This window comes from Camelina sativa, chromosome 3, assembly GCF_000633955.1.
Source record: "Camelina sativa cultivar DH55 chromosome 3, Cs, whole genome shotgun sequence".
In the NCBI taxonomy this organism is placed as follows: Eukaryota; Viridiplantae; Streptophyta; class Magnoliopsida; order Brassicales; family Brassicaceae; genus Camelina; species Camelina sativa.
Genome location: NC_025687.1, coordinates 22,624,779 through 22,650,632, shown reverse-complemented (window position 1 = coordinate 22,650,632; position 25,854 = coordinate 22,624,779). Strand labels below are relative to the sequence as shown.

Here is a 25,854-nt window from a genome sequence, read left to right as displayed (position 1 = left end):
TTATGATAAATATTTGTGTTGCAGGTAACCTTAGAGGGAACTAGAGGGCGTGGTGAACGATAGGACTCCAGAATAGTTTTATTTTGTGTCTACTGTAAAATTCAAGTATGTTGTATTGCGACCCAAACTTTGGCGTTAGGCCTTGTGAACCTTTTGTGTATCGTTTGTAGTAAACTCTTTTAAATATCAATGAATCGGATTTCCTCTAATCGAACGAGTCGTACTGATATAGACTTTGTCCGAGTCGGCTCAACGCACGGCGTGTCTGTAGGGTTGCAAAGCCTTAAGGACGTGTCGTGTGGTCGGGAACCTCACCGAAGGACTGGCCGAGGGGCCTGATTTGTTCTCGCACCCGGCTGGACCATTGGCGAACGTTTCCAAAGTAGCGTCCCGGGGCTGTGCAATCGCCTTGGTGGTCATAGTACGGTTTGGGGGCGTTACAACGGTGGTATCAGAGATATTTTAGAATTTACAGAATTTTTTAGAAAAAAAAGAAAGTTTTAAATTTATAGAAATAAAATAACTATATACAATATCCTACATCGGCTAGAAAAGTTTTAGACAATGGTTCAGAACCAGTATAAAGATTAATATACTTCCAACAACGAATGAGCAGAAAATCTTGATTTATCAAGTGTCCAAGTTTAAATTTTATTCGGTTTGATACAGTTTTTTATTTGATCAACTTTAAAAAGATTCAAAAAATATATTATAATATTTAAACTTATAATTTTAAATATTATAAATATTGAAACTTTAAAAAGTTCTTAGCTTTTAAAACGTTTTTAAATATTATAATTTTTAAATTTTAAAAGTTTAAAATATTATTAATATAGAAACTTTTTAAAAGGTTCAAATTTTATATTTCGAAACCTTTTAAAAGATTAAAATATTAAAAATATGTATAACATAAATTATCTTATTTATCTACGTTTGTGCTTTTTATTTCTTATGAGTTGTAAATCTTATTTTTGTCTATGATTTATAGATGAGTTGATATTCTTTCATTTTGTTTTTTTTATCTTTTTTTTTTTATTTTTATGAGAAAAGAAATGATTTTTTTTATTGCAGTTTGATGGGTTAACAAGTTGTGTGGTAGTCTAAAAAGGTTTTTCAGTAGAAAATTGTAAAGAAGTTGACGAGGAAGAAGAAGAAAAAGAGTATAACGAAGAACAAGACGGTAAAAGTAACGATGATAATTACCACAAAATTTGACAATGAAAATGAAAAGAAAGAATATGAAAAATAAGAAAACATTGAATAAAAAACACGAAAACGTAGGTGGTAACAATCAATTAAATATGAAAACGAGTTAAATTCATGATGTTAAAATGGTTTGTTTTTTTTGCTGGTCAAAGAAATAGTTTAGCATATGTGAGGTCATTAGTTTGATTTGTCTCGCCTGGATGTCGAGTTAAAGTCATGATTTTTTTAATCAGAATTGATTTTATAACACAACTGATTTTTATATTGTAAAAAATTGTGAACAACTGATTTTATAAAATTTCTATATTAAATACTTATAAATAAGTGTATGTACAACGTCCCACATCGGCTAAAAAAATTTAGACAATATCGGAGAACCATTATAAATAAGATTAATATGCTTCCAACTACGAATGAACAAGAAAGCTTGATTTAACAAACGTCCAAATTTAAAGATTTAAAAATTTAAAAAGTTTTAAATATTGCAATTACAAACTTTTAAAAGGTTCAAAAATATTATAATTTTAAATATTACAATTGTAAACTTTTAAGAGGTTCAAAAATATTATAAAAAATTATATTCAACATCACCAGTTCGAATGTTCAGTCTGCCTCGCCTCAACGTCCAATTAAATCTGATTCTTTTGATCAGATTTTTTTTTTAATTTAAGATTTTTTTAAAAAAAATTGTGTATCTAAAATAATTTGTTTACCTTAGTAGTAATTTAAAGTTTTCTACAAGATAATATATCATAATTGTCATCAATACAAAATTTATCAAATTAACTCACGCATAGCGTGGGTTCAAAACCTAGTACTTTTAAAAGATATATATTTGTTTGGGCTAGACCCGCAAGGCCCGCTTTTTAACGTACTTCATATTTAGTGTTCAAGCCCGCCCTGTTAAGGTACTATTTGGGCTACGCCCGCAGATATGGAGCCCGCAAAGAGTCTATTATAGACTCTTTGCTATCATAAACACAATTGCGTTGAAGAGAATTCTGCAGGCTCGAGGATTCATGTCTTGGAGAAAAATGGGTAAGTTTCAGGTTTTGGTCTAAGGAATGAAACAGAGGATGATGAAGAGTTTGATGAAACTGTTAATTTTGAGAGATTTCAAGATGAAAAAGATAGTGTTAGTGTCTAATACGATTCGAACGACAAAGATATGATTGAAACACTCAACCTCACATATTACTCTCTCAATCAAATCGAAACTTAATCGAAGGAATCAAAAGATAAAATAACTAAGAACACAAGACGCAAGTTTGTTAACCCGATTCAGCGAGATCGATGTGATCAAGCCTACTTCCGGAGCCGAATCAATCCGGCAAATTCACTATCAGAACAAGATAAACTTAGCTCAAACTCAAGCTTACAACAATGGTGTTTTCTCTCTCTAAGTTTCTCTCTCTCTCTCTCGATAACAAACATAGATGATACAATGATGAAGAAGCTTAAAGATAAGGAACTCAATGTTTCCGTTATAACAGCAAACCCTCCACTGCAGTTAGAAGCTTTGCGATTAACTTCTTCTATTTTGGTTTAGTCACATGCCTCCAAAACCGGAGATAACCAGCCAATCCAATTCGCTTCAATTTCGGTTAAGGCTAAACCAAGATCAAACCTGGAATTGAATCATAAACCTTCGACACTCCACCTTGATTATATTCCTCCCTTGCTCAATGAACTTGCACTTACTTGGACTTAACCTTCGGCTGAGACGAAATTGCATCTCACCTGAGCAACTCTAGAAAATCTAAAGCTGCTTTGAACTTCTGCACAGGAACGCCTTTTGTAAGCATGTCTGCAGGATTCACTGAAGTGTGAATCTTCTGAATAACAACCTCTCCAGATTCTATGATGTCTCTGATGAAGTTATACTTTATTGAAATATGCTTGGTCCTCTCGTGAAACATAGTATTCTTTGACAAGCATATCACAGATTGCGAATCGCTCCAAACTGTGACTTTCTCTTGACTATAACCCATATCTTCAAGCAATCCTCTAAGCCACAGAGCTTCTTTCACTGCCTCTATTAGTGCCATATACTCAGCTTCGGTTGTTGACAATGCAACAACATGTTGCAAACTTGACTTCCAACTCACAGTGTTTCCTCCAACTGTAAACACATAACCACTGGTTGATCTTCTTCTAACAAGATCAGCTGCGTAGTTTGAATCACTGAACCCTTCTATCTTCAGATTACCACCTTTAGTAATTGTCAGATTCAGATCATTGGCTCCTCTTATATACCTCAGTAACCACTTTACAGCCTCCTAGTGCAAATAACCAGGTTTACTCATAAACCTACTCACCAGACCAACGACATGAACTATGTGAGGTCTAGTGCCTACCATCGCATACATCACACTCCCAACTGCACTAGAATATGAAGTTTTATCTAGATTAACACATTCAATGTAAATAAGTTGAAATTCCAAGATTTTTTTTTTCAAATGTACTTGAAAAATGTATATATATATATATATATAGATTCACTCATTTTCTCTTTCACTTTTAAGTTTTTATTTTATCAAAATCAATGGATAAATAAAAATTTATCAATTTAACATTTTTCTTGGACATAGTCCAGACCTCATACTAGTATGATATACTACACTAATGACTAATGTTTCGTTTCATGATTACAACTTTCAATTGGGTGTTTATTTATTAAAGTTTTGAATGGTAACAGCGGTTGGGGTGGAAATATTCGTAGTCTGCTCCAAAAATAGGGCGAACAACAAATCCCCGCGGACCAATTCTATTTATACATAAAAATGGTCTGCAGTAGTTTTCTTTCATTTTCTTTGGACTGCACCACTGCAGGTTGTACTTAATAAATAGTAAAAACAAAACAGTCTAATGTAATGATGAATTTGTCCAAAGAACTATCGAACAAAATGTGTAGGGTACAAATGCTTCATGGATAAAAAAGCTATAATATAATATAGCTTAACAAAGGCTATTGAGATACGATGATTAGTTGCTATTATTAATCGAAAACGAGGATTAATAATACATTGATAGATCCACTAAGAGTTCAACCTACTTTCATATTCATACTATAAGATTAGGCCATCTTTGATTTGATCGAATCGTATTCCACTTCTCTTCTTGAAATCTATTCCCTAGTCTTCTATATATATTTTTTAGATTTATAAATATTCCATCTCTTAAACAATAAGAATTCACCCACACCCACTTTGGGTTGAAGTTGTTTCACAAAAACCTACTTTGCAAACTTACTATACTTTCTTAACTTTGATGCTTAGGTGTCTTTGTTTTTTTGGACAATTTTGCCCCTCTCCTCTTTCTCTTCTTATTTTCTCTATTTTTCTCTTTTATTGTTATTAAATGGTTATCATAAAATAAATTATCTATTTATTTACATACAATATGTTATGATTATATATTTTCTACATTTTAAGATACATCTTACTATATTTTTGATGAATTTTTAGATTATAAAATATCCATTTGTCGTTGAACATTTGTTCAATGATAAGTGGATAGTCAATTGCAGTATTGTTAATAGATAGTTACTTGTGTTTATTTATACATAATAGAAGTAATACACATCAATTCAGGTGACTATGACAACGTGTCCATATGGAAACATATGGGGTTATAGTGCAATTTGTGGATACGATATATGTCCACATGGATAACTATTTGTGGATACATTATTTGTCAAACTTATCCAAATGGATAACTATTTGTGGATACAATATAAGTAATGAATAACACTCACACAACAAAACTCAAACTTTTTCCCAAATCGAACTAAAACAAATTCAATATTAAAAAGTTCACAAGACCACAATTAATCAGTAAAATCACAATAAAACCAAGAAAACCCAGATCGAATTTCATATAATCTAAAGTGATAAGGAAAAAGATCTAAAGATTTCACCTTCTCTAGATTTCCACCATTGTTGGAATGGTTTTTGAAAACTTTAGAAAAGGAATGTGAGAGAGAAAGAGAGAGAAACATAAATAAGTTTTTCTCTTTCAATGGATGAGCAAAAGTAAAACAAGGAAGAAGAAGATGTATTGTTTGGTTGAATAATTGTGAGAGAAAGAAAGAGATTGAGAGAGAGAGAAAATAGAAAGGGTTAGAAGGAGTGAGGGGTAATATGTAATTAAACTTGAGAAAAGTATATGAGTAGTAGAAAGTGGGTGTGAGTGTTAATACTTTTGAAGAAAGTGGGTGTGGGTGCAAAAGTCTCATCATTTGTAAGGGTGTACAAGGTGATACCCCGTGCTACAGCACGTGATTATATATTTTGTTAGTTATTTTTTTTTGTAATTTGGATTTTTGTAATATAGTTTTTTATTTTGACTTGTTTTCTTTGTTTATGTTTATTTGTATATTTGGAGTTATACAGTAAATTGGAAATCCTAATAGAGTAAGTAGTTTGTAAAATGTAGTTTTTCACGGAAACAGACACACTGCAATATTGGATAGTAGTTTTGTAAGAGAATAGACACTCCACAATATCAGATAGTAGTTTTGTAAGAGGATAGACACACCACAATATCGAATAATAGTTTTGTAAGAGAATAGACACTCCACAATATCGGATAGTAGTTTTGTAAGAGGATAGACATACCGCAATATCGGATAGGTATATTTAGGTTATCATTTAGAAGTTAATATCTGATATATCAAATATTAACAAAATTGTAAAAAACTAATTTAGTTTATAGTTTGATATAAATACCTGTTTTAACGGGTTTAACTCAAACTTTTTTTAGATTTTAAAAATTTTAAGAGTAAAAATATTAATATTACTTAAATATTTTATAGACTTAAATATATTATATTATTTTAAACTTTAGACGGAGTTCAAATATTTATAATAATTTAAACATTTTATAAAAAATTAAATATTTATAATCTCTTAAACTTTTTTAAAAAACGTAAACATATTATAATATGTTTACTTTTTTAAAGTTTAAATATGCTCAAATATAGAACCAAATTAAACTGTTAAATTTGGATACCTGATAAATCAAGCTTCCTGCTCATTTGTACTCAAAACATATTAGTCATATATTTATAGTGATTATGAACCATATTCCAAAATATTTAGTCGATGTGGGATACTGATATACAATACACATTTCTGTAAATTAGTTTACAACTTTCCATATATATAATTTCTGCGTTTTTTATTCTTTCCATATATACTACTTTACATATTGATTATTTTGGAAGCAACAAAGTCACAATCCATAAGTATTAAAGATTGTTCATTATTAATAATATTCGTAATAATTATAGGGATTAAGTATGGTCGTAGTTAATATTTGATATTACTGAAGCCATTAAATACTCGGATACCAGTTTCTATATTTATAGGGATTATCATCTGTTTGACGACAAGAATAATTATTCTTGAACCAAAGAACACACAGGATCTGAATATTATAAACTTGGAGTACAAACAGATCCGCGAGTTTTATTTATTCTATTTCCGGGTTAAAAAGAATCTGCGTCCCAACCTGGTCGTAATTAAGTTGTCGAGCAAGGGGTATAATGGTCATTTAGATAAATCGTAACTATAGGTAAATTTAATTAAATTAAGTGATTCTCTAATCATTTTTAATGAAAAACGTATCAAAACAAAGTCATGGTCCAATTTGAGTCTAGTGAGTACTTCTGCTTTAATAGTATAGATGAACTTGATATTTTAGGAAGTTTGTCAAGATTTAATATTTTAAAATTTTGAGAGATTTGAGTGTAATTTAGGAGATTTGGTTTTTGAATTTAGGGGGGGGGAGGGTGTATTCAAACCATGATTTTGGAAAATTTGATGGGATTTAGGAAATTTAGAATTTTGATAGATTTTAGGAAAGTTGATATGATTTTCTGTAAAATTCTTTCAAAACCCACCTAAAATTATGAGATTTCGATTTCTGTATTTTTAACTAAACAAATCCTCTCAAATCCTCCAGAATCCTAAAAATCATTAAAATCCAAATCCACAAAACTGTTTTGAATAACAGTGGATTTTAAAGTAGATTTTTAAATCATCAGTTCAATAACAATGAATTTTAATAGTCTTTTTAAAATTCATGATTGAATAACATAAGATTTGTAAATTTTACACAAATCACTTAAAATGTTAAGTTGAATACACCTCCTAGCATTTTAGTATTTGGTGAGATATGAGATTTGATATTTGGCGAGATTTGACTATTGAATTTTAGGTGATTTTAGGATATTTTATATGGTTAAGAAAAAAAGAGATGGTATGCAAAATCTCATTTGTTGGCAAAGACAAGAAAGTTGCACCTCATATAATGATCCATGTCTGTTGCTCGTAAAATCTGTAAGTGCCAGAAGAGTAATGAGTTGCTGATCAGGAAGCTCCCTTTCAAGAGACTTGTTCGTGAGATTGCCCAGGATTTCAAGACTGATCTGCGTTTCCAAAGCCATACTGTGATTGCACTTCAGGAGGCTGCAGAAGCATACCTTGTTGGTCTCTTTGAGGAAAATAAACTTTGCTCCATTCATGCCAAGCGTGCCAAAATACATTCAACTTGCACACATGATCAGAGGAGAGCGTGCTTAAGTGTTATGGGGAAGGTGGTCGGATTATGTGAATGTATTTTTCTAAATAGATAGTTGGAAATAGATAATAGCTCTAAAAGCTTTCGGTTGTAGGAGACTTGAATATATACAATGGTGGTTGGCTATTTTTTCTTTCTCTATTTCTTACACTCGTTCTTATGATTTGCGTGTGTTCTTACTTAGCCTACGTTTTGCGGTGTGTGTATTGCTTTCTTATTTGGCAATATTGAACTGAACACCTTTTGTTGTTGAATTTCATCTCTGAGACATATTGGTATGTTAAAGTTTCTGAAAAAAAAAATGGCTGAGTTATCTTCCTTATGACAGTTGTTTTGCAACTCCACTCTTCTAATAACTTGATATTGTTCTAGCAAGTCCAATCAAAAGCTAAAAGAATTAATCAAGGAGAACAAAAACATAGGGGAACAAAACTATTTCGCCAAAAGGATTCACTATTGCAGAAATTCTGAAATAAGAAATCCATGAGATGTAGAATAGCGATGCACAAACCCAGATGCGAACATTTTTTATCGGAGAAAGGAACGATTCTTACGACCAAATTAAGAATCCCACTTGACTACTCAAAGGTATTGATCGTCGCCGTTGACGGAAGCTCCGCTGCGTAGGTGGCTAAGAAAACATCTTGAGTTGTTTCAATGATCAACTTGATGGGCCGAGACAACATCTTGAGATATGTATTTGCGAGTAAAGAGATAAAGAGAAAGGGAGAGAGAGAGAGAGTAGGAAAAGACAAGTTGCAGATATGGAGGAAGTATTTGAAAGAAGATTGCAATTGGTTTTGAAGAACACATTTAATAAAATAAAAAAAAAATCAAAGTTTCACGTTTAAAGATGTGATTTGTAAATCGTATTTTTTAGCTAAACATGTTAGAAAAATCTTCTAGAATCCCATTCATTAGTTTAAAAAAAAAAAAGTTTTGATATTTTGAATAACACTAGATTTGAAATGAGATTTATAAATTATTGATTGAGTAACAAGAAATTGTAAATAATTTTAAATGATTTGTATTAATTTCACATTCAATAACATAAGATTTCATTATTTAAAATCACCATTTAAATAACAGTGGATTTTAAGAATAGCCCAAAATCTCATAAAATATAAGTTCAATACACCTAAGTTTTTTCCTTTCAAATATCAACTTTATTTAGGCATTTTTCATCTTATGTAATTTGCGTAGATCTACCAATATTAAAAGAGAAATTTGTGCCATCTTATGGGCTAGGCCGCCTATTAAACAACCAAAGTGACAATAACGTCTCACACGTGTCTAATAAGAACGACAAGCGCGTCTTATCTCAACCAATACGAGACGACTCTTGTCCGAAAGACTCTCACCAACACCCAATTATGAAAGCTTTTGGACATTAAAAGGTCTCATTCAACTAAAACGTCACACTTACGTCTTCGAAACTCCATTGACGTTAAACAAATCTAATCCATCTCTTTTATCAATTCTTAAACCACGGACCACCCAACACCTTACCTACCACTCTTTCTCTCTCTCTCTCTCTCTCTCGCTGAAACAGAGCACTCAGAAATGGATTCTGCATCGTCCAAGACCAAAGCTGTAGACCCTGCGCTTCACATGTTCGGTTTCGAGTTCGATGAGTTATCTCCCACACGTATCACTGGTCATCTTCCCGTTTCTCCAAACTGTTGCCAGGTTTCCTTCTTTTTTCTTCAATTGATGACTATTGTATTGATCCTTTCCTTATCCCCAAATTCTGAAAATTTTGTTTCAATTTCCTCAAAGGCCTTCAAGGTGTTACACGGTGGTGTGTCTGCTTTGATCGCTGAGTCTTTAGCAAGTATGGGAGCTCACATGGCTTCTGGTTTCAAAAGGGTAGCTGGGATTCAACTCTCAATCAACCATTTAAAGAGTGCTGATCTTGGTGACCTTGTCTTCGCCGAAGCATCTCCTGTAACCAAAGGGAGGACTATTCAGGTTTGGGAAGTCAAGTTATGGAAAACAACAGAGAAAGATAAACTTAACAAAATATTGATATCTTCCTCTAGAGTCACACTTATCTGTAACCTTCCTATCCCTGATAACGCCAAAGATGCGGCAGACGCCCTTAAAATGGTTGCAAAGTTGTAGAGTTTCTTCAGGTTTTTTTTTTTTCTTGGTCTCCAATGTGATTGTGTAATCTTGACTAATGGCTTTGGTTTTTTTTTACTTGTATGTATGATGTATCATCCATCTTCTGAAAAATTGATGATAAAACTTAAAGTGGTAAAGACAGTGATACCAAAAACGTCTATGTTAGTAACAGAAACAGAACCAAACATTGGCTGCTGCCCTTCTTCATTGGGATCTGTTTGACCTGACAAAAAAAAAAAGATGGAAACTTTATTAGTGTCATGTGCTTCCCTTATATCTGTTAGGACAGCTTGTACTATTTGCAGACACAAGATGTGGTAGTAGCGGTAGAAATGCTTGTCAGATGTGCCATTTGTAGACACACCACCACAATCATTAGCCTTTTGTAACAATATAAGAAACAAGCATAGTGAAGATGATCAATACTGTACTTGGCAAGACAATGAACATAATAAGATAGAGATGAATTGTGAATAAGCCTCTCTCAGGTACTGAGTGTTATAAGCAGTTTGGTGGGATCAAACTCTAGGAACTTCTTGTAATTAGGGTGCTCAAATCCGGTTTAAGCCAAAACCGTAACAAACCACCAATTTGAAAATCAAACCGAACCAAAAATGAAATAAAAAACCACAAATTTTCCTTCTAAAAAAAGAACCGAAACCGTATTCCGTTTGTAAACCGAGTTATTTGAATCAAACCGAGATTAAATAAACCGGATTTGTCCTGCAATCTGTTTGCCCTTCTCCATCAAAAAGCTCTTAAACGGTGGCGTTTGGGTATGTGAACTTTGAAAAGACGAAGACGAAGAGAGAGAGAGGGACGAGACGAGGGAAACCAAGATTTGATTCCGCCATTGAAGAGGGTCACATCACATCCGAAAGAAGAAGAAGAGATCCAAAATGGATGATGACTGGGGTTGGACCGTGGAAGAGATGGATGCTATCGAAAAAGAAGCTCTTCAGATGATCAATCAGAAACGCAATTTAACTTCTTCTTCTTCCGTGCCAACTCCGAACGAGGTTTTAACCTAAATTTGGGTTTTTTTTCTTGTTTGTTGCGGTAATTAGGGCAATTTCGTATTGCTACAAGTGTTTGTAATGTGCAATTTGGCTTCTAATCAGTCCCTTATGTGTGTGTTTCTTACGCTTAGGTTCATGCTTCGTCTCAAGGAACCAGAGTCTTACCTTCAACTCTCGCCCCTCAACCAAACACTGGTCAGTTTATTTTGTTTCCAGTACCATTTATCTTATGTTATCTGCATATGGGTTTGTTCACGTTTACTGTATTAACTGTGAGGCTAGTCTCTGGGCCAAAAGATGAGAGCTTTAAACCAAAGGAGCAAAAAGTATCTGTCAAAATTTTGCTTCATTATAGTGGAGATCTTGCTGCTAAGTTCCTTTATAACCAGGTAAGTTATCATCACAAATCAGAAGTCTTTGTGTGGAAATATGCTAAAGTAGTTTTGTGTTTGACACTTACTAGCTCTTTGTTTTTTTCTAGGTTGTGGTAGATGCTGTGCGTAAAATCCCTAAGGCTATTTGGAATCCTAAAGAAAGGTTTGCCTTTGTGTGATTTGTTTCTCAGTGTCATTTGTGTTTCTTATGTGTTTTGTTGTGATCTGTAAACAAAACAGAGAAATAAGCGTTGGTATGTAATTCATTGTTATTCTCTTGTGGAAGTCCAGGTTATGGACCTTTCCCCTTTCTTCATTGTCATCAGCAGAAAATATTTTGCAACAAGTTTCCACTGTTAAAGTCGAGGTAAGCCACCTTGATTCTTTAAAATGGTTCAGAAAGTTTGTTCTAGAGATCGAGCATCACTTAGGTACATTGCTATCTAATTCTTCCTTTGAATTATCAGATAGAGAACTTAGATCCTCTTGTGCAACGTGCAGTAGCCTCTTCCTCAAGAGTTCCAGATCTACAGCGTAAGTCAGGCATCCTGTTTATTACGTCAGACACATTAACAATGTGATTCTTTAATATTGGTTCATTTTTTTGGACCCCTTTTATGGGATTTTCATGTCTAACTTTCTCTTTCTTCTTCTTGTTCTTCTTCTTCTTCTTGTTCTTCTTCTTCTTCTTGTTCTTCTTCTTCTTCTTCTTCTAATTTCCCTAGATCTGTATGACAAGATACCAAGCCATATTGAGCCAAAGCTTCTTCCATTTCAGCGTGAAGGCATAAAGTATGTGTATGTCAGCGATATGTAGTACTTGTGATTCTTCTTTTTACCAAATGAACAGCTTTTTGCCTTTTGGCTGCCTCATAACTATTCCTTCGCCTCATGATCGGTTTCTGCCTTTCCCGTAAGGTTTATTTTACAGCACGGAGGACGTGTGCTCTTAGCAGATGAAATGGGTCTTGGAAAGACTTTGCAGGCGAGTAGTTCCTGCTTATAGGCCTCTGTATATCTTTTTATTCTTGATTTTTTACAATCCTATTCCCCTTTCATTGGAGAAGATATCTACTGTCACTTGTTAACATATCTCTTTGACATTGTTCCACATATATCATATAGTATCTTCTAATAAGTATAGCTCCTTGCAAACCAGCGAGAAACTAATTCTGGAGAGTTGCTTGTATTTGTTTTTAACATCAGTCTTATTTGCATGCCCATTGTCTGTGCAGGCAATTGCTGTTACAACATGCATTCAGGAATCTTGGCCAGTTCTGATTATTGCACCATCGTCATTACGTTTGCATTGGGCAACAGTAAGCTCATGATGTTTGAATTTTACTTGGGCGTTCTTTATGTCACTTGAGATGATTCATTTTGTTACTTTCTTGCAGATGATTCACCAATGGCTGCATGTACCTCCGTCAGACATAGTTGTATGTAGTTTAGTGCTTGTATAACGCTTGTAGCTTAAGTTTATCCATTCTTTAGTTTCTCTCTAATCTAAGTTATCCTTTTAGTAGGTAGTTTTACCGCAACCAGGTGGATCAAACAAGTGCGGATTTACTATAGTTTCGTCAAATACAAAGGGCACAATCCATCTTGATGGTGTCTTTAACATTGTTTCCTATGATGTGGTCACTAAGCTGGACAAACTTCTAATGGCGCTGGACTTTAAGGTAACTAGACATTTGCGTTCAGTAGCTTGCATATAAGGCTTTTAGTGTTTGTCACAATTATTTGAGGTTTTACTATGTACAGTCCTTCTTTGCAGGTCGTTATCGCAGACGAATCTCATTTTCTTAAAAACGCTCAAGCAAAGAGGACTAGTGCTTGCCTTCCAGTCATAAAGGTTTTATGACTTTATCGATATATCAATATACCATTCTCTTACCGTTTTGCCTACCAAGCTAGTTTAAAATTATCAGTTTCTTTTTGGTGTAACTGTGATCTTTTGTTACATTATTTTTGAGTAATATTTCTCGTAGTTAGTTATATTCTATTAAAATCCATACTCATGCATATGTTTCAGAAAGCTCAATATGCAATCCTTCTGAGTGGAACTCCTGCTTTATCCAGACCAATAGAGCTATTCAAACAGGTGAGCTTTCCATTTTATTAGTCCGCATTTTTTTATATTTTATTTGGATTTGTGAGGGACCTTGTGTATCTATGGTTGTAATATGATTTACTAAAACATCCTTTTGGTCTTTACTCTTGGCAGCTGGAAGCTTTATATCCAGATGTTTATAGAAGTGTTCATGAATACGGGAGCAGATACTGCAAAGGCGTAAGTCCACTGCACATTGAGAAACTGCCTAGAATTTTCATACAAGGTAGTTACTGTGTGCATCATAAAATTAATACTTTTGTTACTCAAATTTTTAGGGATTTTTTGGAACATATCAAGGCGCAAGCAATCATGATGAATTGCACAATTTGATGAAGGCAACAGTTATGATTCGAAGACTTAAAAAGGATGTATTGACTGAACTTCCACCAAAACGCAGGCAGCAGGTTATTAGTCGTAACTCTTTTCTCTTATGTCCACACATGTTATGTGATTTTGGTTTGACATTATTAATTTGATCTTTGCTGAAATAGGTCTTCCTAGAATTAGCTGAAAAGAACATGAGGCCAGTCAATGCTTTGTTTCATGAGGTAACTTCTTTTAGTTTTTAATAGGTATACCATTCACCTTCCTTAACGAATCTGTTTTTGAGAAAAGGAATGAGCTTTGTTTTCTCTTTTACAGTTACAGGTGGTAAAGTCAAAAATTAAAGATTGCATATCAGAAGATGACATTAAATCTCTGAAATTTACAGAGAAGAACCTTATTAACAAGGTATTCATTTACCTTTTCCGAATTATTTCTTCACAACCAACAGCCAAAGGATTTTTGTGCACATATTCTTGCCGATATATGTTCTTTTTTAATCTCGTTGGACCTGCTTGTTTTTCATGGTTTCTTATAACATCTCCTCGTTTTGTAATTCAGATTTACACTGAATCCGCTTTAGCCAAAATTCCAGCAGTGCTTGAATATCTGGAAAATGTGATTGAGGTAATAGCTGTTAGCAATAAGATGTTTTAAACTCCCATACATTTCTGATACCTATTCCTGTTATTTATCCTCGACCTTTGTGATGCAGGCTGGCTGCAAATTTCTTGTATTTGCACATCATCTGTCCATGCTTGAGGCATTACACCAGTTTTTTAAAGTAAGGCATTGAACTATTAGCAAAGCTTCCAAAAGCCCCTCTATTTCTTATACAATATACAAAAACAAAAAAAAATTGCAGAAAAAGAAAGTGGGCTGCATCCGAATTGATGGTAGCACCCCTGCCTCCTCTAGACAAGCCTTGGTTTCTGACTTTCAGAATAAGGATGAGATTAAAGCAGCAGTGGTAAGTATTTTCACCAATCTTTGAAACAAAGTTTCTTACCCTTCTCTTAATATATGCCACTATACAAGGCACAGTTGTTTTGAATATTATATGCCGTGAAACTTGTAAATCGCAAGGAGAAGTGATAAAAAGAGAATGTATACTGTCATTGTATGTTAAATCTTAGTCCTTTTAATCTATAGAAATGATTGATTACTAGTCCTTGATTTCTTTTTTTTGTTTACATGGATTTGCAGCTGTCAATACGAGCTGCTGGTGTTGGGATAACTTTAACAGCTGCAAGCACTGTTATCTTTACCGAGTTGTCATGGACTCCGGGTGACCTGACTCAGGCAGAAGATCGTGTACATAGGATTGGTCAGGTGAGTCATAAACAATAGTTTACTGGAGTCACAAATCACAATCACTAATTAATTTGCAGTGTCGTTTTTAAACCCTTTCTGTGACTTTTGATTCATATCTACAGGTCTCTTCAGTTAACATATACTACCTTCTAGCAAATGATACTGTTGACGACATCATCTGGTTCTTTCTCATTCACATTTACCTTTGAAAGTTCAATGAATTCTCTAAAGTCAGTTCTCCCTTGATCAATTTTCATAATCTTGGTCATATTTTGTGTAGGGATACTGTCCAAAACAAGCTGGATAATCTAGGACAGGTATTCTCTTTTTCTATGTCAAGCCACCTTTAGAGAAAATCTCTTTGTGTCATGTACAAATCTCTTATCTTTGAATCCTATTAAAGTCTCAACTACTGGAATGTGTTCAGTGTGATTCATGAAAAATAGATGTTTGATTGTCACGATAAATTGTCTTACATTTTGATCGTCTGTTAAATCTGTTGGAGATTTAAACTTCTGAACAATATATAACACAGATGCTTGATGGAGAAGAGAATGCTTTGGAGGTATCATCTAGTCATACGATGAACAGTCCAACAAAACCAAGAAACAGCCCTACAAAGCAGCAAACTCTAGAGCCGTTCTTGAAGCGCTGCAAAAGATTAGATGACGAAACCGAGGAACATCAACCCAGGCCCAAAGTTCCTAGACTTCAAAACTAAAAACCTGCAAAGATCGCAGCAGTGTTTTTGTTGCTTGCATAAACACACATGCCCTTTTGGTTAAAATGATCATTTGTAATATTTTTAGCGCAAACAAATGATCTTTAACAGTATATTTTCAAGATAATGAATGGTTCGTTAGGGCTTGTATCTTCCAGAGGAGTTTTGCTTAAGTTGATCTTTCTTTACAGGTCTTATCGCAACAGATTTATTCAGAAGATAAGATATGTACAATGAGAAAGCACCACACTCTATATTCAGAAGATAGATATGTACAATGAGAAAGCACCACACTCTATATATATAACTAAAGTGATATTAAACACTTTCAAAATGAGACAACCGAGTTCTCTCTGCTACATTCTTCATCAAAGAAACTTGTCACAATAGTTTCCACATCCTGCAATCCAACTCCTACACAAACGGTCTTGGACGGTGTCATAACTGAATCAGTCATCACAGCAACAGTCTCATTCACGACTCTAACATTTGGACCATCACGACACTTCACCATGCACTTGCAAGCCACAGCGGAACCTTCAAAACCCGTCATAGCCTTTTGAAACTCATCCAACAACACAGCTCCTCCCATTTTCTTACACTTGCCTCCCATACACACTTCCACTCTCTTCAATGGCAATCCAACTACTGAAACAGCATCTACCTTCTTCAATGTCTGTCCAGGATTGGCCATTGAAGGAAAGACTGTGGATGTTTGCAGAGCAATCTGCAGTGCTTCACTGGTGTCCTTGAAAGATTGTGCATCTTCTAGAATTTTCGGAAGGGTTGTTAGTGTGGCTTCTGGTTGCAACGGCTCAAGAATCGGTTTAGCCTTGTTTCTGAAAGAGCTCATGTCAACAACTTTGCCTTTGTCACAATCACTGTCACTTGATTCAGAGGAGGAAGATGATTCAGAGTCCATTTCAGTCATCTTCTTCAAAGCTTTGGCTTTAGCCTTTTCTTCCTTCCTCTGTTTCTTCAATAGCTTCTCCTCTGCTTTCAACTGCTCAAGCTGCTTAACCAATATCTCTGTTGCTTCCTGCATAAATCATAAAACCAATCAAGATCCAATCTAACACATCACTTCGATCAATCACCATGAAAGAAACAAAAGTCAAATCAAGAACTATAAAAAAAATCTTACCGAGATTGTCTTGGTTTGAATCTCACCAACCAAACCAGCCTCAGGATCAAGACCAAACCCTATACTAGAGAACATATCCAAGTTCTTAGAAAGGCTTTTAAGAATCTTCGCCTTCTTCTTCAACGCCTTCTTCTCCTTCTCCATAACCTTAATCATCTCCTTCTCCTTCGCCTCGCCGCATCTCGTTGGCTCTATATAGTAATTCACATGCCCTTTCTCCGCAAACTCGTTGTTACAAACAACCCCACGAAGCTTCCTGGTTCTAAACGACACCGTTCTCGTATTACCGGAAATATCAGATACTAACCGGAGACCGGAGTAACGACCATCGGCAACGGAACCTGAAACACACGGAACTTGTCGGAGAACGACGCCGGAAACTTCCATCTCTGATCTCAACAAGATCCAGACGATTGCGTCGGAATTAAAAGGTAGAAGAATCAATCAATGGGGGAAACTTGATGATGATGATGATGATGATGAGGATGATGATGATGATGAACTTTGAGCCTTAAAAGAAGAGAAAAAACATACCAAATCCAGAAACTGAAAGGCTGAGTTCCTTGTTGAGGCAGTTTTTGCCAGTTCTTTTTTACAGGAGAGAATTGTTTAAACAGTGAGAGGTAACGTGGCGTGTTTTGGGTGGTTTCAAGGTGTCGTGAGTTGCACTCAGGCTCTCCATCTGTGTCTAACGAATTCCACACTTTCCCGCGCTCCTGACACGCGCCTTTTCATTAATCTCAGCCGTTGATTTTAACTGTTGTTGTAGAACAACGGTCTGAAATTAAGGTAGGTTCACATGTCGGATCGCCACGTGGAGATCTTTATAATTGTTTGACACGTATGTAATAAAGGTGCGAGAGATTAGATGTGTTTTGTATTAAATAAAACTCGAATATGCCACTTGTACAATGTACACTAACATATTATCATTGGCTTTTTGTATTTTGGAATATTTTTTGAAAAAATATTTTGGGCAACTTGATACGAATATTTTGTTGATAAAGTACGAATATTTTTTAACATAAGGATTTGGCTTCATAAATATTCGACTATTTTTCTTTTAGTTATCATAATATTTAAATTTATGTGTTTAATATTTGAGATAATTTGAAGAAAATAGTATCAAATCATGCTCAATGCATGTTGCATAAGAAAATAAGATAAACAACAATATCTAGCCAATCTAAAAATCACATGCCCTTTAGTTTTTTACTCTATTATCTAGCTAATCTAAAAATCCTTAATTAAATAACTTAATTGTGGAGTTAGGTAGGAATTGTTGGGGAAGCTAACCAATAAAACAGGGAAAAAATGCCATAAAAATTTCTAAGTTTCAAAATTGGCACAAAATAATCCCCAACTTTAGAGATGTCATTTTATTCTTCAACTTTGGGTTGACTTATCCAAAAAATAGGAAACTTTCTTTGACCTCGCCGTTTTAGGCACGCTGTTAAATCTCCGTTAAAAGCTAATATACGGGGTTAATAAACCGTTAACAACTACCGTTTAGCCAAAACGACGACGACTTATAAACAAGAAAATTTCCAAGTTGAATCCAATTCTCGAATCGAAATCATAATCCCTAACCCTAAATGATGAGTTCAATGGTCCAGATGAGTTCAAGATTGTTGTGCTAAGGTATTCACTAAAGACTAGATAAGATATTAAGTTGTATAGGTCACAAAGTATGAAAGTTGGTGCTAAGTGCTCGTCGACTGATGTTAAGTGTCCATGGAAATGCTATTGTTCTTATTCTAAGAAGAAACACAAGATGCAAGTGAAGATATACGATGGTGAGCATGCATGTGTGAGATCCGGATTTTCGAAGATGTTGAAGCGAGGGACAATTGCTTGGTTGTTTAGGGAGAGGTTGAGAAAAAATCCGAAAATTACCAAGCAACAGATGGTTGCAGAGACCAAGAGAGAGTACAACTTCGAAGTCACAGAAGACCAATGCTCCAAGGCGAAGACAATAGTTATGAAAGAAAAAAAAAAGCGACTCATGAAGAACATTTTGCTCGAATATGGGATTATCAAGCTGAGATCTTCCAATCTAATCCGGAGACTGCCTTTGAGATTGAGACTATACCTGGAACAACTGTCTTCCGATCTAATCAGTCATCACAACCATCTCAACCATCACAAGGACCACCAGCTCAGCCTTCACAAGGACCACCAGCTCAGCCTTCACAAGGACCACCAGCTCAGCCTTGACAACCAGCTCAACCATCACAAGGGAGATCTCATCCAACGACCTCAGTCAGATCAAGAACTCATATGGGCGGATCACAGGGAAGTTCACAGCGAGAAGGCTGGGCACCATGGTTTAAATGTTCACGCTAAACTTCAAGGGTCGGGTTTCGTTTGGATTATGTTTTTTTTGTGTTTGGATTGCTTTTTGTCCTTTTGTTTGTATCAAAACATGTTCTATCATGATTGAGACATAATTCAAACAAGAGATATCCATTACTTTTGAGATCAAACAAGTTTATGATCAAACAAGAAATACATTAAGCTCTTTTTAATAACTTAACATAAAGGTGTTCTGATTTCCTTGCCTGAACAATACAAAACTACACAAAATGGTCATAAAACAAAGCCAAACAAAACCGACTTTGAAGCACATCATAAACTTGCGTAGTTCTTTTTTGTTGGCCATGTCTTCTTCTTTCAATTCTTTCATCATAGCATCTATCTCATTGACCTCTGCTTTGATTTTGCTAATCTCATTTGCAATTATGGATAGTCTTGGTAAGGCATCTTCTACTTCTTCAAACACAACATCCTCCACCCACTTGAACAAATGATTCTAATGTACAATTAAATGAAATATAGTTAGCTTACCATGATTATGAAGCCGAATTTAAACTGCACAAATTGACATATACTTACATCCCTTTTGCTTGTCCACGTATTGACATCTCGTTTGCTTACACAACGAAAGAATGGTCGTCCCGGGTTCTCTTGAGTTTTAGATGTAAATATCTTCACATCTAAGCCACATGCACACTTGGACGACACACCACGCTCACCTACGCCACCGGATGTGATAGAACTCGAACTCATCGGAAAAGAGAGAGATTGAGAATCGATTTGGGGGCTTGAAAAATAAAACCTATAAATCGATTTGGGGATTCTTATTTTCTTCATCTTGCATCTCGTTTATAAGTCGTTGTCGTTTTGGCTAAACGGTAGCCGTTAACGGTTTGTTAATCCCGTCTATTAGCTTCTAACGGAGATTTAACCGCGTGCCTAAAACAGCGAGGTCAAAAAAAATTTCCTATTTTTTGGATAAGTCAACCCAAAATTGAAGATTAAAATGATATCTCCAAAGTTGGAGATTATTTTGTCCCAATTTTAAAAATTGGAATTTTTATGGCATTTTTTCCAATAAAACTGGGGTGGAACATCACGCTACGCTACCTCTCACTTTGTGTGATATCTCATCAAACGACATCTCAGCCGTATGATAACAACACCAAAACAGCCATGGGATCTCTAAATTTGGGCCTCTAAGTCCAAATTTTAAAATGTTTATGAATTTCTGTATTAGCTCAAAATTCACTGGAGCCTGGAGGCACATTTACATACATTTTAACATTATTAGTATCGTGGTATACATAACATTTACTCTCTCACTCACTCCACAAACACTATTAACGTAAATAACGAATTTTATAGCCAAAAACCAAAGGCCATACATATGCCTCACATTCCTCTGATTACTTTTCCTGCGACGGAGCTCCGGCCATATTCCCCCGAGCCAGCCGAAGATGACTCGGAACACGTTGCTTTATCTCTTCTAATGCACACAATGTCTCTGGATCAAGCCCTCCCGCAAACTGAATAAACATTTTTAAGATCAAAATATCAAGTATCAATGCAACGTGTTCGAGCTAATGCCTTTAAATTTGAAGTTTAAGATTTACCTGGTGCGTTCTGTAAGCAAATCGGACGCCTTGAAGAAGCAATGCTTCTTGAGTAGACTCTCTATCCAAGTTACGAGCTGATTGTAGCTCGTTTGCTACTCTATTCATGTAGGTTTTAGCAAGCTTGATCGATGCTTTTTTGATCTATTAACAGAACTAGAACAATGTTACAAGAGGACCAAACAGAGTATTTACTTAGAGACAAACCAAAGCTCATCGACAGAAAACAATACCTTGCTTATCATTCCTGAGTCAAGCATCCACTCGACTGGGATCTTAAAGTCCTGGTAAGAACGCATGGATGAGCCACGTAATCTGACTAGCCTCCTTATCCTCTGCTCCGACCTTATCATATATAACCGAAATTTTACATTTTGAAGAAACTAAAATGTTCTTCTAATGAGTGGGTATCAAAAGTAGGGACTTCTTTTACTTGTCTAGTAAGTTGGCCATTTTCTTCAGGGCAACACCGTAATGAAGGCTCGGATCATCAGAGTAGGAAGAAAGTTCTTTTTCCAGTTTCTTTAGCTCGCGGTATTCAACTGCAGCCTCTTGCAGGGAATCGGCTTTCTTCTCAGGCCACTTGAAATGCTTAAGCACAGCTCGCTCGTCAGCCTGTAAGGCAATAGGAAAAGAGGAATGCACATGTAATGTAAGATATCTAATGATGCAAAACTCATCAAAACTATATAGAGTTTGGAGATGATTAAGTAATACACTATGGTCTCAGTACACCAAAAACATGGTCTAGTTTATAATGAAAAACATATAGTCACTTCTGTAAAAAAGGTTAAAAGAGGAATTAGGCGTCACCAGAGTTGCTAGTTCTTTATCAAGCCAATCCACAAATTTCATGACATCTTCCATATCCGAAAAACAAGTGGTCAGAACTTTCTGGATAAGATCATTGATAAAATCCCCCTTTGTCTCTATATCAGCTTTTATCTGTGGAATAAATTGAAGGTCATCAGTCTTAGATAAGACTGGCCAAGGCTAAGGTTAGCATAAACATAGTCCAGAAAAGGAGATTTGATTGCTTACAGCGATAAGGTGCGCGGAACGGTTTTGAATTTCTCCAACTATACTGTTGTGAGCACTGTTAACTTGAGACTTATTTCCATTAACAGACGGCGAAAGGTCTCTACTATTATCTGGCTTCTTCAACAACTGAAATAGCTGTGAAACTGGAGGAGACTTCTGAGCACGAGCTCCTTTAGCAAGAGGCCTAGGAGGTGGTGGTGGCGGAGGAGGCGGTGGTGTTGGTGGTGCAACGGGTGAAGAATTTTCATCTCTTTTACCTGAATTGCTAGCTGAAGACACCAAAAACTTTGGCAATGGCGGTGTTGGTGGTAATCTTGAAAGTGAAGGTGATGATCTTGTTTTAATGGAGCTTGATGACTCTACTGCTACCTCTTTTTTAACCTTGGATTGCTCTAATTTGCTAGCTATTAACCTCTGTATATCTTTGAATCTGCTGTTCTGATGTTCTTTAGCTGGCTGAATCAACCAAAACACTTAGAGATATTAGAACCTTACCATAAGCCTAATCATGGAAACAACCAAATGCAATTCTGATTCCGTAGTCTCACCAAGTCAATGCAAAGGTGAGATTCTTCAATTGAAGTATGAATGAAATGTTTACCTTATCGTTAGATGAGAGCTTAGCTTCGGCTGAAGCAAGATCCTGAGAAAGCTTCTTGTTCTTCAATTCAAGCTCTACATTTGAATTAAGAGCTTCATCTAACTCCGTTTTCAAATTCAAAACCTGCAACTGCAAATCCTTAATCAACGACTCGTTCACTACCAGCTTCTCCTCCAATTCCTCCATTCTCTTCCTCTTCTCATCCTCCGCCGCCGCAGCCGTAGCAATCACCGTCTCTTCACTCTTCCTATAAATCGGCCGCCTCGGACAACCGAATTGCTCTACAACCGCCGGACGATTCACAGACCGAGCTCTCTGAGGGGCCAAAACCGCCGTCGTCTCCTCTTCTCCGGATTTCGATTTCTTAAGAAGAATCGATCGCCGGTTGTTCTTCGCCGGATCGTGATTGGACGATTTCTGTTTAACTCCGGCGAGACCGTTATCGTCTTGTGCCTTGGGTTTAGAGATCACTGAGTAGTGCGAATTCGCAGCTCTCACGCGAGAAGGAGTGGTGGAAGCGGCGGAAATGCGTGACATATCTAACAAAATCTCCGCCGTATACGACGGTCGCCGGCGAGAAGAGTAACTCACTCGTGGTTAAACGTCTTACTCAGCAGCTTTGAGTTTGACTTGGGAAAAACAAAGAGACGACTTCTCGAAGCTGTCGCACAAGAAAACAACAACTATTAATCACACACACCAATCATTATTAATTAGTTCAATAACCTTATGCGATGCGACTAATCTTTAAAAGTATTTTAGTTAATTAAATTACTAATCAAGCAAAACTAATGAAGGAATGATCCGTTTGGAGGAAACAGTGGGCTTTATAAGGCCCACCAGATGCTTTGACGACTTTGAGAATAAGACAAAAGAATTTAGTGGTGGGCCAATTTTGTTTTTTTTGTTTTTTTCTCTCTCAGATGACGACGCGTCTTCCCACGCGCCATCAGAAACCTAACTCACAAACAAAAAAAAGGTAGAGAGTGTCGTGCATGTATCGGGATATTAGATAGCTTATAGGTGTACGCGTGCGATTGATGCAACCAAACAAAGTTATGGGCTATGGCTATATGTTTTAAAATTTGTAATGATTTACCTTAAAACTAAATACGTTAATACTCCAATTTTTATAGCATTTCAAGATCGTTGAGTAGTGTATAATTATAGTTTAAAAACAATGAAAAATGATTAAAGAATCAGTTAAACAAAGGACCCACTAATGATTTGTCTCATGTTGAGTTGAGATGTAAATGGAACAAAGAGCATTTGACATTTATGATGGGACCATAATGTTTGGAATAAAAGTTGTATGGTTTTTAATAATTGGTATTAAATAATAAAAACCACGTAAAAAGAGGAATAGCGTATTGCCGTATGTGTGTAGTGTTTTTAGTGCAGGGGGTTTCATATAAAATAATAAAAAGCTTGAAAAACATGTTTAAGACAAAAGGAAAGATTGAGGAGTGAGGAGTATGTCCTAATCATACTCAAACTCAAAGCTGTTAGTGACCATTGGTTTACAAGTTAAGTTATTGACTTACTTGAAGATTTTTGGAGAGTTTTGATCATAATTTGGTATAATGATATAGATATTATATGGTCCGTAAGGCAATTATTGGGCTATGAAGTTTGTGCCTTGCTAGGTAAATCTACTCCCAACTATCTGCATTTTTATTGGATTCTTTTACCGCAAAGGAAAAAAGCCTTAGGCCCTATTCGTCTCATCAATTAGCATTTACATCTAAATGATCTATTTAAATAATACATCTTAATGGTCTATCTCAATGTCAAATGATCAAACAAACAAGATAAAAAAATAGTTCATTTGGATGGTTTATAAGAATTCCTTTGTTATTCAATGTTATTTTTGAATGAATCATCTCCATCCAAATGGTCCAATTAGAATCATCCAAATGAGTTTTAAAATTTTGCCTAAAATTTTAAAATTCATTCAGATGATCCATGTGAATGATTCTGGATAATGCTCTTTTTTTGACAAAAACGAACAATATTTGAATGGTTCATTCAGATGGTCCGTCCAAATGAATAAACGAACAAGGCCTTGATTCGATAGGAAAATCATTATGTATGATGAAAATGAGAAAATCATAACTCTACATATGATCAACGATTATATATACTATCAAATTGAAAGGTAAATAACTAAATATGTGAGCTTATTTGTCAAGCCAGTTTTGTAAATATTATTATGTTCTTCAATATGTCAAGGCATATTGTTTATCTCGTAAATGTAGAAAACGATTTGTTGATGTTTACTATGTAAATTTTGTTTTTCGGGACTAGAAACCAACAAAAACCTTATTCTTTTCGGTTTGAATTATACCAATCATAGAGTTCAACTTTAAAATGAGTGAATGGTTACCAAAAAATAACTGTTGTGTTTATTAATCAAGTGTGATGTCTTGAGATTTTTATTAATATTTTACCGTATCTTAAAAAAAGGAAACGTGTTTTATTGAGAGATAATTGGTAATATAGCATCGAACCATGAACATACTGTAAAACAAACAAAAGAAAGAAACGTGAATTCCTAAACGTAGCAAAATATTGTGTATATTAATTATCTTTCTTTAGATTACATCGATATACAACTTGGTTTTTTATCAAAGTACAATATATAAGTAAATACCATGTCACGAAGGATCGTTTGGATGCAATTGAGTGTGTTGTGAAAGAACTTCGGTATTTGTGGCATGATTTAGTGGTTAAGGAAAAGAAATGAAACACAATATGATAATCCAAACTACAACATAAACTTTGTGTTCAAGTTTGGTGGCGGGATGATATTTGTGGTTTGAAACGAAAGAGAGTTTGTATTTATAACAGAAACTAATTAATACCCATATATATCAAAACAAATACAATAACCTGGATAAAATCAAATTGGTGTTTGTTCTTGTTAATTTTCAAATGGAGAGACAGAGAGAGGATAAACATCGCTTAAGAACTTAAAGAGAAATATATATAGTACCTTAGAGATGGAACTCTCGAAGGAGAAGAGTACTGGTGATGGTCGTCTTCCCCCAAAAAAATAAAACCCTGTTTACATCCTCATTAGTGACGATGATGATCAATGATTACATGCAGCTGATCTTATAAATATATATGGTTACGATGACATCATATGCATGTGTCTATATAATATATGTGAGCGCTTAATTTATATCTCTGGACGAATGAATATGAATAGGTTTCGTATATATAAATTATATAAGCTCAATGGTACGTGAGATGTCTTGTAAGGGTTAAAAACTTGGAGATACCGGAAGAGAAATATAGTTTAAGAATTAAAACCACAAGAATATATGAAGAAGAAAAAAAGTATG

General features: G+C 35.1%; 5 protein-coding genes and 1 long non-coding RNA gene across 8 annotated transcripts; 3 read left to right on the top strand and 3 right to left on the bottom strand.

The window, feature by feature from the left end:
• Positions 9,195 to 10,055, top strand: LOC104777747 (1,4-dihydroxy-2-naphthoyl-CoA thioesterase 1). The gene is made up of 2 exons (XM_010502053.2): positions 9,195 to 9,480; positions 9,571 to 10,055. The coding sequence occupies exons 1-2, from the start codon at positions 9,355 to 9,357 to the stop codon at positions 9,913 to 9,915; spliced, it is 471 nt and encodes a 156-aa protein (XP_010500355.1). The 5' UTR covers positions 9,195 to 9,354; the 3' UTR covers positions 9,916 to 10,055.
• Positions 10,677 to 15,939, top strand: LOC104777746 (SWI/SNF-related matrix-associated actin-dependent regulator of chromatin subfamily A-like protein 1). Of its 2 annotated transcripts, XM_010502052.2 has the most exons (24): positions 10,680 to 10,937; positions 11,069 to 11,132; positions 11,220 to 11,326; positions 11,419 to 11,474; positions 11,603 to 11,678; positions 11,779 to 11,845; positions 12,037 to 12,103; positions 12,230 to 12,296; positions 12,547 to 12,630; positions 12,709 to 12,750; positions 12,838 to 12,993; positions 13,089 to 13,166; positions 13,347 to 13,415; positions 13,539 to 13,604; positions 13,703 to 13,831; positions 13,919 to 13,975; positions 14,070 to 14,159; positions 14,313 to 14,378; positions 14,467 to 14,535; positions 14,617 to 14,721; positions 14,958 to 15,083; positions 15,188 to 15,246; positions 15,346 to 15,382; positions 15,601 to 15,939. In XM_010502052.2, exons 1-24 carry the CDS (start codon positions 10,818 to 10,820, stop codon positions 15,784 to 15,786), a joined length of 2,043 nt encoding a protein of 680 aa, XP_010500354.1. In that variant the 5' UTR covers positions 10,680 to 10,817; the 3' UTR covers positions 15,787 to 15,939. The 2 variants fall into 2 exon arrangements, 1 of the variants encoding a protein (XP_010500354.1); XR_766329.1 differs by lacking the exons at positions 15,346 to 15,382; positions 15,601 to 15,939 and having other exon boundaries at positions 10,677 to 10,937; positions 14,609 to 14,721.
• LOC104777745 lies at positions 16,014 to 17,523 on the bottom strand. The gene is made up of 2 exons (XM_010502051.2): positions 16,931 to 17,523; positions 16,014 to 16,825 (listed from the first exon to the last, which is right to left on the bottom strand). Exons 1-2 carry the CDS (start codon positions 17,315 to 17,317, stop codon positions 16,115 to 16,117), a joined length of 1,098 nt encoding a protein of 365 aa, XP_010500353.1. The 5' UTR covers positions 17,318 to 17,523; the 3' UTR covers positions 16,014 to 16,114.
• On the bottom strand, positions 19,455 to 19,999 carry LOC109130743 (uncharacterized protein At1g43920, Chloroplastic-like). Its single transcript, XM_019240694.1, has 2 exons — positions 19,826 to 19,999; positions 19,455 to 19,742 (listed from the first exon to the last, which is right to left on the bottom strand). Exons 1-2 carry the CDS (start codon positions 19,997 to 19,999, stop codon positions 19,455 to 19,457), a joined length of 462 nt encoding a protein of 153 aa, XP_019096239.1.
• LOC104777743 (protein CHUP1, chloroplastic-like) lies at positions 20,483 to 25,700 on the bottom strand. 2 transcript variants are annotated; one of them, XM_010502050.2, is made up of 8 exons: positions 25,500 to 25,700; positions 22,505 to 23,165; positions 21,904 to 22,359; positions 21,676 to 21,807; positions 21,296 to 21,477; positions 21,096 to 21,207; positions 20,863 to 21,006; positions 20,483 to 20,775 (listed from the first exon to the last, which is right to left on the bottom strand). In XM_010502050.2, exons 2-8 carry the CDS (start codon positions 23,039 to 23,041, stop codon positions 20,656 to 20,658), a joined length of 1,683 nt encoding a protein of 560 aa, XP_010500352.1. In that variant the 5' UTR covers positions 23,042 to 23,165; positions 25,500 to 25,700; the 3' UTR covers positions 20,483 to 20,655. The 2 variants fall into 2 exon arrangements, with proteins under 2 accessions (XP_010500352.1, XP_010500351.1); XM_010502049.2 differs by lacking the exon at positions 25,500 to 25,700 and having other exon boundaries at positions 22,505 to 23,338.
• Positions 22,129 to 22,514, top strand: LOC104777742. The gene is made up of 2 exons (XR_766328.2): positions 22,129 to 22,229; positions 22,356 to 22,514. It is a non-coding gene; the product is annotated as an uncharacterized LOC104777742 (long non-coding RNA).